At 43.9% G+C, this 13,099-nt stretch overlaps 2 protein-coding genes across 5 annotated transcripts; both read left to right on the top strand.

Annotated features, from left to right (window-relative positions):
• The first annotated feature begins 703 nt into the window (after nucleotides 1-703).
• On the top strand, nucleotides 704-3,152 carry LOC115157272 (zinc finger protein 263-like). 2 transcript variants are annotated; one of them, XM_029705385.1, is made up of 4 exons: nucleotides 704-1,141; nucleotides 1,249-1,334; nucleotides 1,494-1,608; nucleotides 1,814-3,152. In XM_029705385.1, exons 1-4 carry the CDS (start codon nucleotides 928-930, stop codon nucleotides 2,914-2,916), a joined length of 1,518 nt encoding a protein of 505 aa, XP_029561245.1. In that variant the 5' UTR covers nucleotides 704-927; the 3' UTR covers nucleotides 2,917-3,152. The 2 variants fall into 2 exon arrangements, with proteins under 2 accessions (XP_029561245.1, XP_029561244.1); XM_029705384.1 differs by having other exon boundaries at nucleotides 705-1,141; nucleotides 1,228-1,334.
• A 450-nt stretch (nucleotides 3,153-3,602) lies between these two features.
• On the top strand, nucleotides 3,603-13,004 carry LOC115157262 (uncharacterized). 3 transcript variants are annotated; one of them, XM_029705360.1, is made up of 14 exons: nucleotides 3,603-3,688; nucleotides 4,240-4,604; nucleotides 4,686-4,788; nucleotides 4,870-5,014; nucleotides 5,233-5,315; nucleotides 5,597-5,704; nucleotides 7,412-7,530; nucleotides 7,663-7,819; nucleotides 8,036-8,133; nucleotides 8,235-8,306; nucleotides 8,499-9,293; nucleotides 9,447-9,634; nucleotides 9,736-10,415; nucleotides 10,526-13,004. In XM_029705360.1, exons 2-14 carry the CDS (start codon nucleotides 4,517-4,519, stop codon nucleotides 12,528-12,530), a joined length of 4,641 nt encoding a protein of 1,546 aa, XP_029561220.1. In that variant the 5' UTR covers nucleotides 3,603-3,688; nucleotides 4,240-4,516; the 3' UTR covers nucleotides 12,531-13,004. The 3 variants fall into 3 exon arrangements, with proteins under 3 accessions (XP_029561220.1, XP_029561218.1, XP_029561219.1); XM_029705358.1 differs by having other exon boundaries at nucleotides 10,508-13,004; XM_029705359.1 differs by having other exon boundaries at nucleotides 3,656-3,688; nucleotides 4,461-4,604; nucleotides 10,508-13,004.
• Nucleotides 13,005-13,099: the final 95 nt, after the last annotated feature.

The following is a 13,099-nucleotide window of genomic DNA, read 5'->3' as shown; positions in this document are numbered from 1 at the left end:
TACACAAAGTAGATCTCCTAACCGACTTGCCAAAACTATAGTTTGTTAACAAGAAATTTGTGGAGTGGTTGAAAAACGAGTTCTAATGACTCCAGCCTAAGTGTATGTAAACTTCCAACTTCAACTGTATACCGAACAAAAATCTAAGCACAACGTGTAGAGTGTTAGTCCCATGTTTCATGAGCTGAAATAAAAGATCCCTGAAATTTTCCATACGCACAAAAAGCTTATTTTTCGCAAATTTCGGGCTCAAATTTGTTTACATCCCTGTTAGTTACCATTTCTCCTTTGCCAAGATAATCCATCCACCTGACAGGTGTAGCATATCAAGAAGCTGATTAAACAGCATGATCATTACACATGTGTACCTTGTGCTGGGGACAATAAAAGGCCACTCTAAAATGTCCAGTTTTGTCACATAACACAATGTGACAGATGTCTTAAGTTTTGAGGGAGCATGCAATTGTCATGCTGACTGCAGGAATGTCAAACGGAGCTATTGTCAGATAATTGAATGTTCATTTCTGTACCGTAAGCCACCTCCAACATTGTTTTAGAGAATTTGGCATTACGTCTGACCAGGCTCACAACCACAGTCTGAGTTTAAGGATGCCAGCCCAGGACATCCGGCTTCTTCACCTGCAGGCTCGTCTGAGCCTGGCACCCACTATATTATTGATCAGTATACTTGCCTTGCCAGTGCTAATTCTACCAATTTTGTAGGGCTGTTGCAGTCTCATATTTACGGTAATAAATATTTACGCCACGAGTTGAACGGAAGTGCGATTGAAATTGCGCACGGATCTCCCACTTCGTACATTGTTGCCGTTTATCAATGTCTACGGATTGATTTTGCACATTCGCTTGGAAATTGTAGACTATTGACTTCAAACAGATAATACAAATCTGTAATTTGGGTTTTACAAGATGGCCAGCTGCAGTTTTCAGTCGCAGTTGGTATCGATTATGGAGGTATTAGCTAAAGCAGCTGTAGCAGAAATAAACAAACGTGTAGATGATAGCTGTGCTGTTATACGTTTAGAAATGACCCAAAGCCAGCGAGATATTGATGTACTGAAAAGGAAGTGTCGAATGATGGAGAGCGAGCTGAAGAAAACACAAGGACGAGATAGGAGAAAAGGTAGTAATTTAAATGCATGAACAACTGAAGAAAATCCCAAATGTGTGAATAACCCTAATATTTGACTGAATACAATTATTTTCCAGTTCTTTACCCCATGTCAACAGAGAGATTGTCATATCCAGTCAAGATTGTTTTGAACAAGGAAAGGAATAGCTCACAGTGGAGAGGCAGAGAGGATTCTCCGTGCCAGGTGTGATAAATTACCTTTTACGATTACAGAGACCAGACCTCTTGGATCAATTCTGTTATTGGAATATCAGGAGAATTTACCACTTTTGTGTGATTCATGAGTATGAAAAGTGTTAGATATGGTGTGTGTCCAGAGTAATAGCCTCAGTCCCTGTTACAGCCTACAGATGTGGAGCAGAGAGTGGAGACTGAACCCATACTGATCAAAGATGAGGAGACTGCAGAGGATGTGTGGAAGACTGACCCTCAGGAAGAGCTCAGGATCACTGGAGAGGGTGGGTGTGACCATAAGGGGCACTGCTCTGTCTGTCTATGGAAGACTGTGTGGGTGTGGTGGTATGCACGTTCCAAATTACATTGGTGTTTCATGTTCTGGCATATGTAGCTCACGGACACACAGTCAGTTCTAGAGCAGTCGTATTTTGCAACTGTTATGGGTCTTTCGTAATGTTTATTTTATGTTTATCCCCAAATCATTAGAGTCTGGTTCCAAGCCTGGGAAACCACCATCCTTTGAGCAACGGCACTGTGATGAGGACTTCATCACACAACCCAATATATCTCCCAGAGACTCAGTGGAACATTACCCCAATTCTGATCATCCAGAGGAACCAGGAACACCTCGGCTCGTATCTACAGAGGTGTTCAGCACAGAGCAGCACCGGCCAGATGAGGACTCACTAGACCTAGTGATGGTGAAAGAGGAGGAGCTGGATCAGACCACGACCCTGGCAGCTCCTGACCAGTTTGTTATGGATGAGTCTGATGGGCAGCTGTGGACCTCTGTGGATCCAGGCAGAGACACTGACCCTGATGGCCACCCAGATTTCTCCTTTCATTCCACAGAAGAGTACTCTCAGAATATCTCAATTTACCCATCTCATAGTGGGCTGCCATCTGTTCCTACTATGACAGCTGAAGTAGGGCCATCGCTTCACTCTTCTATAGGAAAACCACATGCTAACATGTTCAGTGCAGCAAAACACATTAAAGGACATGTCAGGACATTGGCTGATGAGACTAGACAACAGATGCCAGAGGGACAGAGTAGCGAGACGCTGAATTCAAGTAATGAAGGAAATAGTTTAGCTCTACAGCCAAGGCAGCATCAATACAGGGCTTCAGAAGCAACAGTGAGATTGAGTGAGTGCGTGACAGGGTCAAACATGGCCACCACCTCCACCTTCTCTGGATACAGCCTGAGTCGCAGTAGTTTTAACATGGTGAAGAGAATGAGGACTCAGTGGAGATCAGGTGGCACCACCGAGAGGCGTTTTAGCTGCACCTTCTGTGGGAAGAGCTTCCCACGTTTCTGGCAGCTAAAAGAACACCTCCGGAGTCACACCGGAGAGAAACCGTACACCTGTGAACAGTGTGGCAGGAGTTTCACCAAACAGTGCAACCTGATCAGACATGCTGTGGTCCACAGTGGGGAGAAACCCTACAAGTGCACACAATGTGGGAAATGCTTCACTCAGCGCTCCGGTATGAAGTCACATCAGAGAACTCACATAGGAGAGAGTCCAGTGTCTCAGTACATGATACCCGCATACCCAGGGGATCCACACACAAGTTTAATGTAGTCTCAGAACAGATGGAACAAATAGTTCATAATTACATAGTTTTTCTGGAACTTTGTTTTGAGACATTTTGACAAGCTTTTCCTCCTAATTGATTTGTGAATTGGTTTTGATGTTTGACTGTTGACGGCTCGTCACTTTTATTTTAAACAACTAATTTACAACTGGTAACAATGTATTTTGTACTACAAAGTTGTAAAAAAACATGTTATATTCAATAAAATGTATTTAATGAAAGAGTCAGTCTGTGCTTTTTAGATGAATAATATGTAGGAGCCATTTATTCTGTATTGTCTAGGTAGTGTCTGACTATCTGGGATGTCACGTCTTGCCACAAGGGACAGTCTCATATCAGGTCAGGTTAATAACTCAATTCCACTTGATTTTCAGTTAGATTTGGAAATTACTCTGCTGCCTTAAAATGTTAAGTTACTGTGTGTCTTCGGAAAACGAGGCAATAAAATATGTTTCAGTGTAATAGGCTATATGTGTTTATACTGAAACATTTTGCATTGTCTAAACTGACCACTGTTACTGTATAAAACTAGTCATCTGAATCAAAGATCAATAGATAAGAGAAATAGATTGATAGGATTGGTAGTTTGAATGATTTACTGGTTCATTGATTTGCCATTCAACAGAGGCAGAGCTGATGGGGGAGAATTACAGAAAGAGAACGCGAGAGAGAAAGAGACTCAGGAAGTCAACAGGGGAAGTTTAGTGGTTTCTTGCGTCATTGCTTGCTGCTGCTCGGTTGTGCCGGTGCAGAGTGAAGGTAGGAACAGTCAACTTTTTATCATGCTTTTTTATTCTTGTTTTTACCTCAATGTCTCCCCGAAACATGAGAGGAGTAGCAGTAACAGTGTGTTAGGGTTGGAATGGTAAGGGTCAGGGGGATGGAGAGGTGGTGGGGTCAGGCTCAGAGGCTTCATGTTCTTCGACAGGCCTGCAGTCAGAACGACGTACAATTCGATTGACTTCCGCTGCAGTGAGAGGGCCACAATGGCTGCGAGAGGCAGGGAGGAGAAGGCCTTTATCGGTCACGGAGAACAGCCAGAGCCGGGGTTAGGGGTGTCAGTGTTCCATTAGCATAGGAAGACTAGGCGTTATTTACTTTAAAGTCTCCCCAAATCACAGCACTGAGAGGGAGTCTAGGAGTATTGGGGTAAAGGGTGTGGCCTGTTTATTTTGTGAAGAAGACATTATGGGGAAGTGAAGAGTGATGCATGCTGTAGACTGTGAGCGATGCTCACAAGTGATCACATTAAGTGTTGTGTTGGTGTACATATATTGAGAAGTTGATTTAGCTGGTTTCTTACTTTGCAGAGTGCCACAAAGACAGCATGACCTAGCACAATGCCTTAAAACACAGCTCATTATATCACAGTATATAGCACTGCACATCACAGAGTGGAACAATAAAACGTAATAAAATGCAATGAAGAAAACAACACATTGTTGCATATTAACAGTATATTGTAAATGTATATGAGCACCTCATGGTCACGTTACCATTAACCAAGTTATACAGAAAATACATATATCAGACACACATACACACAGGGCTGGATGTGCGAGAGGTTGAGGCAGGAGAAAAGAAGAGATGCGGAGACTCCGGAGAAAAGGAGGGAACAATGAGAAGGTGTTTGGCTGTGACCTGTTGGACCACTTGTCCACTACCTGTCAGGAGAGTAAGTCCCAAGTTTCCCCAGACAATTGACTAGAATATGTTAAATATTAGCTTGAATACCATGGTCTTGTCTCCCTCTCAGTTCCCCAGGTGCTGCGAAGCTGCAGTGAATTCATTGAGGAGCACGGGGTGGTAGATGGGATCTACAGGCTATCTGGGGTATCATCCAACACACAGAAACTAAGGTAAGTGTGGTGTGTGAGTTTGTGTGCTTGCGTTTGTGTGCCTGTGTACAGCAGTGAAATGTTGTGTTTGTCTCCAAACAGGGGCGAGTTTGACAGTGAAGGGACCCCGGATCTCAATAAGGATGTGTACCTGCAGGACATTCACTGTGTCAGCTCTGTCTGCAAGGCCTACTTCAGAGAGTTACCCAATCCCCTCCTCACATACCAGCTCTATGACAAATATGCTGTGAGTACCTGTCTTGATAGTCATTCAGAGACATGGACAGACACCAGGGTTGCGTTCAGTAAGAACAAAAAGGAGAAAGCGTTTTGAAATTGATAATTCTTGTTTTATTAAGTTCAGATTAGAAAACATTTACTCCTATTTCATACCTACTGAATGGGACCCAGCATAAAGATGGCATATGCCTTTTTGTATCAACCTCACACCTCTTTACCCATCAGGAAGCTGTGGCGATTCAGTTGGAGGAGGAGAGGCTGGTTAAGATTAAAGATGTCCTGAAAGAGTTACCCGCTCCCCATTACAAGTAAACCTCTACTATTTAACTATCTCTTTCACTATAGATAGAGACTGCTGTATGTTTTCATATATTACATGGCCTGCAACCGTCTGTTTATAACTAGAGGTAAATTCTGCTTTGCTTCATAGCATATTTCTTGAACTTACTAGTATATTTCAGGCTGTGCACTGCTTTTCTAGCCATGCATAGTTATTCTCAAACAGTTTCAAATGTTTTTCAACTGTTTTTAAATTAACGATCCCACTTCCATCTCTTTCTGCCCCTTCTCCCTCCCACTGGTTTCTCAGAACTCTGGAGTTCCTGATGCGCCACCTTGTCAAGATGGCTTCTCATTCCTCACACACCAATATGCATTCCCGGAACCTCGCCATTGTTTGGGCTCCGAACCTTCTCAGGTGTGTGGGTTTGTGTGTGTATATTACCGTTCAAAAGTTTGGGGTCACTTAGAAATGTCCTTGTTTTTGAAAGAAAGCATATTTTTTGTCCATTCAAATTGATCAGAAATACAGTGTAGACATTGTTAATGTTGTAAATGACTATTGTAGCTAGAAACTGCAGATTTTTTATGGAATATCTACATAGGAATACAGAGGCCCATTATCAGCAACCATCACTCCTGTGTTCCAATGGCACGTTGCGTTAGCTAATCCAAGCTTATCATTTTAAAAGGCTAATTGATCATTAGAAAACCCTTTTGCAATTATGTTAGCACAGCTGAAAACTGTTGTTCTGATTAAAGAAGCAATACAACTGAAAAACTGGCCTTCTTTAGGCTCGTTGAGTATCTGGAGCATCAGCATTTGGGGGTTCGATTACAGGCGCAAAATGGCCAGAAACAAAGTCCTTTCTTGTGAAACTCGTCAGTCTATTCTTGTTCTGAGAAATGAAGGCTATTCCATGTGAGAAATTGCCAAGAAACTGAAGATCTCGTACAACGCTGTGTACTACTCCCATCACAGAACAGCGCTAACCAGAATAGAAAGAGGAGTGGGAGGCCCCGGTGCACAACTGAGCAAGAGGACAAGTACATTAGAGTGTCTAGTTTGAGAAACAGACACCTCACAAGTCCTCAACTGGCAGCTTCATTAAATAGTACCCGCAAAACACCAGTCTCGACGTCAACAGTGAAGAGGCAACTCAGGGATGCTGGCCTTTCTAGGAAGAGTTGCAAAGAAAAAGCCATATCTCAGACTGGCCAATAAAAAGAAAAGATTAAGATGGGCGAAAGAACACAGACACTGGACAGAGGAAGATTGGAAAAAAGTGTTATGGACAAACAAATCTAAGTTTGAGGTGTTCGGATCACAAAGAAGAACATTCGTGAGACGCAGACAAAATGAAATGATGCTGGAGGAGTGGAGGAGCATGGTGGAGGCAATGTGATGGTCTGGGGGTGTTTTGGTGGTGGTAAAGTGGGAGATTTGTACAGGGTAAAAGGTATCTTGAAGAAAGAAGGCTATCACTCCATTTTGCAACACCATGCCATACCCTTAATTGGAGCCAATTTCCTCATACAATAGGACAATGACCCAAAGCACAGCAACAAACTATGCAAGAACTATTTAGGGAAGAAGCAGTCAGATGGTATTCTGTCTATAATGGAGTGGCCAGCACAGTCACCGGACCTCAACCCTATTGAGCTGTTGTGGGAGCAGCTTGACCGTATGGTACGTAAGAAGTGCCCATCAAGCCAATCCAACTTGTGGGAGGTGCTTCAGGAAGCATGGGGTGAAATATCTTCAGATTACCTCAACAAATTGACAACTAGAATGCCAAAGGTCTGCAGGGCTGTAATTGCGGCAAAGGGAGGATTCTTTGACGAATGCAAAGTTTGAAGGACACAATTATTATTTCAATTAAAAATCATTATTTATAATCTTGTCAATTTATAATCTTGTCATTATTTATAATCTTGTCTTGACTATATTTCCTATTCATTTTGCAACTCATTTCATGTATGTTTTCATGGAAAACAAGGACATTTCTAAGTGACCCCAAACTTTTGAACGGTAGTGTACATGAGAGAGAAAGACGTGAAGATATAGTTAAAACAAGGTGCTTGCATTGTTCAACGTTGTTTAATCCTCTGAGTTTGTTTGCAGGTCAAAGGACATTGAGGCGTCAGGGTTTAACGGTACAGCAGCCTTTATGGAAGTGAGGGTCCAGTCTATCGTGGTGGAATTCATCCTCACCCACGTGCCCCAGCTGTTTCCTGATTCAGGTATATCACTTTTCCTCTCTCTCTTTCTCTCTCTCTGTCTCTCTCGCCCTCTCTCTCTCTTTCTCAGCCATAGAGAATAGATACTCCCAGCACTCATATCTCCTCCCTTTCTTCTTCACCTCCTTATCAAAGGTATTACGGAGCGCAGGAAGTCACTCCCATCTCCCTCTATACACAATCCAGAGGAACCTTTCTTCCGGGCCATTCCATTCCAGTTAGGCAACATCAGCCCAGGGGACGGTCCCCCTGCCATGCGTTCCTACCACGCCATCATAGACGGGACAGACAAGTAAGCAAATTCACCAAAACAACATAAACATAGCCAGTTTATGGCAATTTATCATCAAGATAGTAGCAGTATAGTGGTTGAGGTTGGAAGAGGTTTAGTGTTCATAATGGTAATAGATAGGTTACTACTAGGGCGTATAGTTTTTCCTACATGGCCAGGTCACGTGGTGCAGAAAAATCCTGGCCAGAGTAACAGAAGTAACATTCTCTACTTCAGGAGGAAGGGATCTCTTAAGGGCAGGAAGTGGAAGTCCATCTTCAATTTAGGAGGCAGACTTCATGACCCGAGACGGAGGAACAAGAACTCAGCCAAAGGTGAGTGACACACTGAAAGTTATTATCTTTTAATTCAATGCATGGCTTTGCAATGGTAATAATGATTATTTTGAGTTTGACAATCATCCTTCCATCTGTAGAAAAAGAGAGAACTGTCTTGAGGCCAGCGAAGAGCATGGATTCCCTGAGCTCTGTGCCCTATCCGCATGAAGGTGCATCTCCTTACTCTTTACCCAGTCTTTATCTTATTGTATAGATGTTGGTGAATATGTTTTTATAGTAATTAAATGAATGCATACTGGTAAGGCTAAGGAATCATTTATTTTCTGTGTTCAGTAGTACTATAGTCTTACAATTATGACAGTTTTGTGTAGACTAATGTGAATGTTTACAATACCTCTCAGGTTCCAGACAACGACCCCCTTCCACTGTGATATCCCCCCTGGCTCAGCCCTCTCCCTGTACCCAGGGGGGTGCGGAGGGAGGGGCATCCAGTAGTGGTGGTGATGTGGGCAGCGGGTATGCTGTGACCTACCGGAGGGGTCAGGGGGCTAGTGTGAGTGTAGTGAGCGGGGGCGGGGGAACACAGGGCATATACAGTCGACTGGACAGTCACTGTGGTGGGGGCAACAGCACTGAGGCTCTGCAACCCCCATCCAGATCCCCAGGACTCTCCAGCAAAGCCGACCGGCGGGCAGGGATCCACATCTCCGGACCTTTCTCGGTCACAGTACCCCTTCACATCACATCAGGCCTGGCCTTTGGGGTGCTGCAGGGGGGTGGAGCGGACAGGGGCAACCATAGAGGAGGACAGGAGAGTGGAGATAAAGGAGAGGGCGGGGAGGGTGACAGACGGAAGGGAAGGGAGGGGGAGAGACAGAAGGGAAGGGAGGGTGACAGACAGGAGGGAGGTGAAGGGGAAAGGCACATCCGAGTAGAAGTTATGAGGGAGGACAAGACTGACCTAGGCAAGAGAAGAAATGAAGAGGTAACAGGGGAGAGGAGAGGTGAGGCAGAGGAAGATAAAGTTGAAGAAAAAGGGGGAAGAGGAGAAGAGGAGAGAGAAGAGGAAGTGAATGGGGACTGTGTATCTAAGCCATCAGAAGAGAGCATTGAAGAGAGTCAGGTTCAGGGTGAGGGTGGAGAAGGGGATGCAGAAAACCATGACAACGATGAGGATGAAGAGGGAGAATATATGGGTATGTCTAATTATTAATGTATTTAAATAAACATAATTTGCATAATAAGGGAAGTACAATAGTCATGGTAGTAGGTTTATAGATACCGGTTGGAGTGAAATCGCTTGGATAGGACATTTGTGTCAATCTGTAACATCTGCCTTTACTCCTCAGATATGAAAGATTCTGTGCAGATTGCCCTGGATGCCCCAGATATGTCAGGTGTCAGAAATGAAGAAGTTGCCATAGAAGTGCCATTTCCTCTGATGGAGGAGGACGATGAACAAGACCAGGACTGTCCACTGGACTTTCAGGATACTTTTGGATTCCTGGACCTTATGGACAGCAGTGTCTCCAGCCAGGTGTGTATGTGTCTGTGTCTGTGTCTGTGTCTTTCTGTGTCTGTGTGTTTAATCATTTAGTTATGATCCAAACCTCTCTTTTCCATCCTCTCTCCTCCCAGATGTTCCAAGAGTTCTCAGTGGAGCCTCATCATGGGGATGATGAGTATGAAGACGAGGTGGAGCATAGATCCCCTGGACTTTCACATGACAGACCAGACCCTGTCACACGGCCACCTGTAGACACACAGACACAAATACAGACACAAACGCCCATACACAGGCCTCTAAGCATAGATCAGTATGGGCGAGCCAACAAGTCAATGAGTCTGCCTTACATGTCCCGTCCCTTCCTTCCTGCTCTGTCTTCCTCCTCCTCTGAAGAAGAAGAGGAGGATGAAGAAGGTGATGATGATTATGACAAAGAAGATGAGGAGGATGATGATGACATGTTCTGTAAAAGTCTACCATCTAGTTTGGTGTTCAACAGATTGACATGGAGTGGACCTCAGACTGACTTAGAGAACAGTTTGTCCCCAGCCCCTGTGCCCTCACAACCACTGGACGGTGCCTCTGATGACGGACCAATTCCTAGTTCTGAGGCCAGAATGCCCCCTGAGCACTTAGACATTGATTCCCCTGACTGCCGTGACCAATCAGTGGAGCTTTTGAGGCATAGCAAAGCTGAAGAAAAGAATAGTCTGGAAGCGATGAAACTGGTGGAGGAGGAGGATGCAGAACAGGATCAAGACAGCCAGGAGAAAGACCAGGCAGACACCCTGACCAATACTTGCACAGAAAGGTAAGCAGAGGCGGGTTATTTATAAAGTGAATCAAAGTGAAGAACAGCAGATTAGGATAAATGTACTTGATAAATGTTACTTGTCATCATAGATCACCTTCCCTTTGCAGCACTGACATAGAAGAAAGTTGTCACTTGGTTGAAACCAGCATCATGGAGGAAGAGGAAACTCCAGATGACATTGAGAGGAGTCATGCTTCAGCATCCGCATCAACTGACTGTGAGGAGGCCTCACTGCAGACCACTAGAGTTCACCTGAAGCGCAAAGACGAGGAAGAGGTCCTGAAGAGTCAATGTGCTGAAGAAGGTGTGATTTCAGAGGGTTATAATGGTGATACAGTGAGCGAAGCCGAGGCAGAAAACCCACAAGAGCATTTACTCATGGCCTGTCATATTGTTTCCTGTGCTGAAGAGCCAGAGAACATAGTCAATGAGCGATTAGAGGAAGTTTCTAGAGATTCAGCTGGGGATGTAAAAGAGCATCCTGAAAAAAGTGCTAAGAGGGATAGAGCGGGAGAGAAGGAAAATGGAGAGGAGAAGAAGGTAGAGGAAGAGATGGAGGAAAGAGATGATAGAAACGAGGGAGGATGGGACAAACAAGAGGGAGAAGAAACAGCATGCAAGAGCGAGGGAGATATGGGCAAAAGAGAGGAGAGAGAGGTATTAAAGGAATTGGATAAAACAGAGGAAAAGGATGTGGAGGTTAGGGTGGGAGTGGAGGAGAAGGAACAAGGAGGAATGATTGAAGAAGAGGATGACAGGATAGCAGGTGATGAAAGGGAAGTAGGAGAAGAGGACACAAAGCAGGAAGAGGTCATTTATGAAGAGATGATGAGCATAGTAGCAAGGGATGACATGATGGAAAGTGGAGAGAGGAAGGATAGGGAAAGAGAGACTGAGGGAAGTACATTTATAGAGGAGGTGATAGAAACCAAAGAAGATGGAGAGATGATTGGAGTACAACAGAAAGAGATCATGAAAGAGATAGATGAGAGTAAGGCAAGTGAAGAGATGAGTGCAAAAGAAGAGGCGAAGAGAGCGGTGGAAGGATTGGATACCATGGGAGAGACTGAGGAAAAGGCAGCTGAAGAGAGGGTGGAAGGATTGGATACCATGGGAGAGACTGAGGAAGAGGCAGCTGAAGAGAGGGTGGAAGGATTGGATACCATGGGAGAGACTGAGGAAGAGGCAGCTGAAGAGAGGGTGGAAGGATTGGATACCATGGGAGAGACTGAGGAAGAGGCAGCTGAAGAGAGGGTGGAAAAGATATCGATTGATAATGAGAAACAGGACCTAGAGGCACAGCACGTTTTAGAGAGAAGACAAAGAGATGTAGATCTTATAAAGGATGTTGTGGCAGAGGGATATGAGGAGAGAGAGAAAGAGATGGAAGTGGGAGATGTAATCAGGGAGGAAGAAGGAGATAGTATACGTGTGGTCCAACAGGAGATAGATGAGAAGAAGAAGAAGAAAAAGAAGAAGAAAGGAGAGACGAAAGAGCAACTAAAGACACCAACAATAGAGGAAAGAGAAGAAGAACTGAAAGACATCAAGATAAACAGCAAAAAAAAATATGATGGAGAAAATGAAGCGATGGATAGTAAAGTGGGGTCTGAAAAAGGGGCGGGGAGAGTGCTGGTCGTGTCTAAACAACAAACACCCCCTAAAGTGTATCAAGCAAGATCAGTGCCAGTGGTACCACCCAAGCCACATCACTGCCGAATAACTGCACTGAACCTCAGACAACAGCAGCACCAGAGGGAGAGGAGAGAGACAGACAGAGACAGTGGAAAGGGAAAGGTACACAGGACTTTGGGACAGCAAGATAAGGAGAGAAAGATGGAAGGAAAGCCAGAGCATGACAAAGTCAGCGAGACAGAACGAGGGTGGAATGAGGATGGGGAAGATGAGGGCAGAGGCAAAAAGGAGGCACAGAGTGGGGGGGTGAGGGAGAGGAGGAGAGATGTGGATGAGGGGGGAGTGAAAGACATGATGAAGAACAGTCCAATCAGTATGTGTTTTGATGAAGCTGTTGCCATGGGAATCAAGAGAGGGAGAGAGAAAGAGGGCAGTGAAAGGGAGAAAAAAAAAGAGAGAGGATATGAAGTACAATAAGGAGAAAAAGTTGGACATAAAAGCCAGTAAATGTTATAGTCATTGACTCTGTCTGGATGGTTAGAATACAAACGTATCATTTATATATAGTTATATTTTCCATACTGCCTGTATTATTCAGCCTGGGCCTAGAACCTCGTCCCACTAATATTCAGGGCTACTCAGAAAACTGATCCTCCGCAGACTCCCCCCCCATCTGTAAATGTCCTCCTTTTTGTTGCTATTTTCAACCTATTAAACTAACTTACAATTTTAACATGGTTTCAATCTACGAAGAGTTGTAAAATTTACACCCAAGTATGTAAATCTCAGGTATCACATCTCATGTATAACCATGGGTATTGTGAGCAAGAAAATTGTATAACTTCTTATGAGCAATGGCTAGAGATGTCAGTATTTGTATCAATTCCATAAACCAATGCATTTTCTGTTTTTAATTCGTTTTTGTGAATAAATTTATTCTGCAGACAAAAATAATTGTCTTATTTGTATTTTCAGAAATAATTTTACAAGTAGGTGTCCTGACTGATTTTACAGAAATATCACAATATGAGGACATTTATTATAAA

Source organism: Salmo trutta, chromosome 21, assembly GCF_901001165.1.
Source record: "Salmo trutta chromosome 21, fSalTru1.1, whole genome shotgun sequence".
Classification (NCBI taxonomy): domain Eukaryota; kingdom Metazoa; phylum Chordata; class Actinopteri; order Salmoniformes; family Salmonidae; genus Salmo; species Salmo trutta.
The sequence above is the reverse complement of the archived record's forward strand: the minus strand, read 5'-3'. Positions and strand labels throughout refer to the sequence as shown.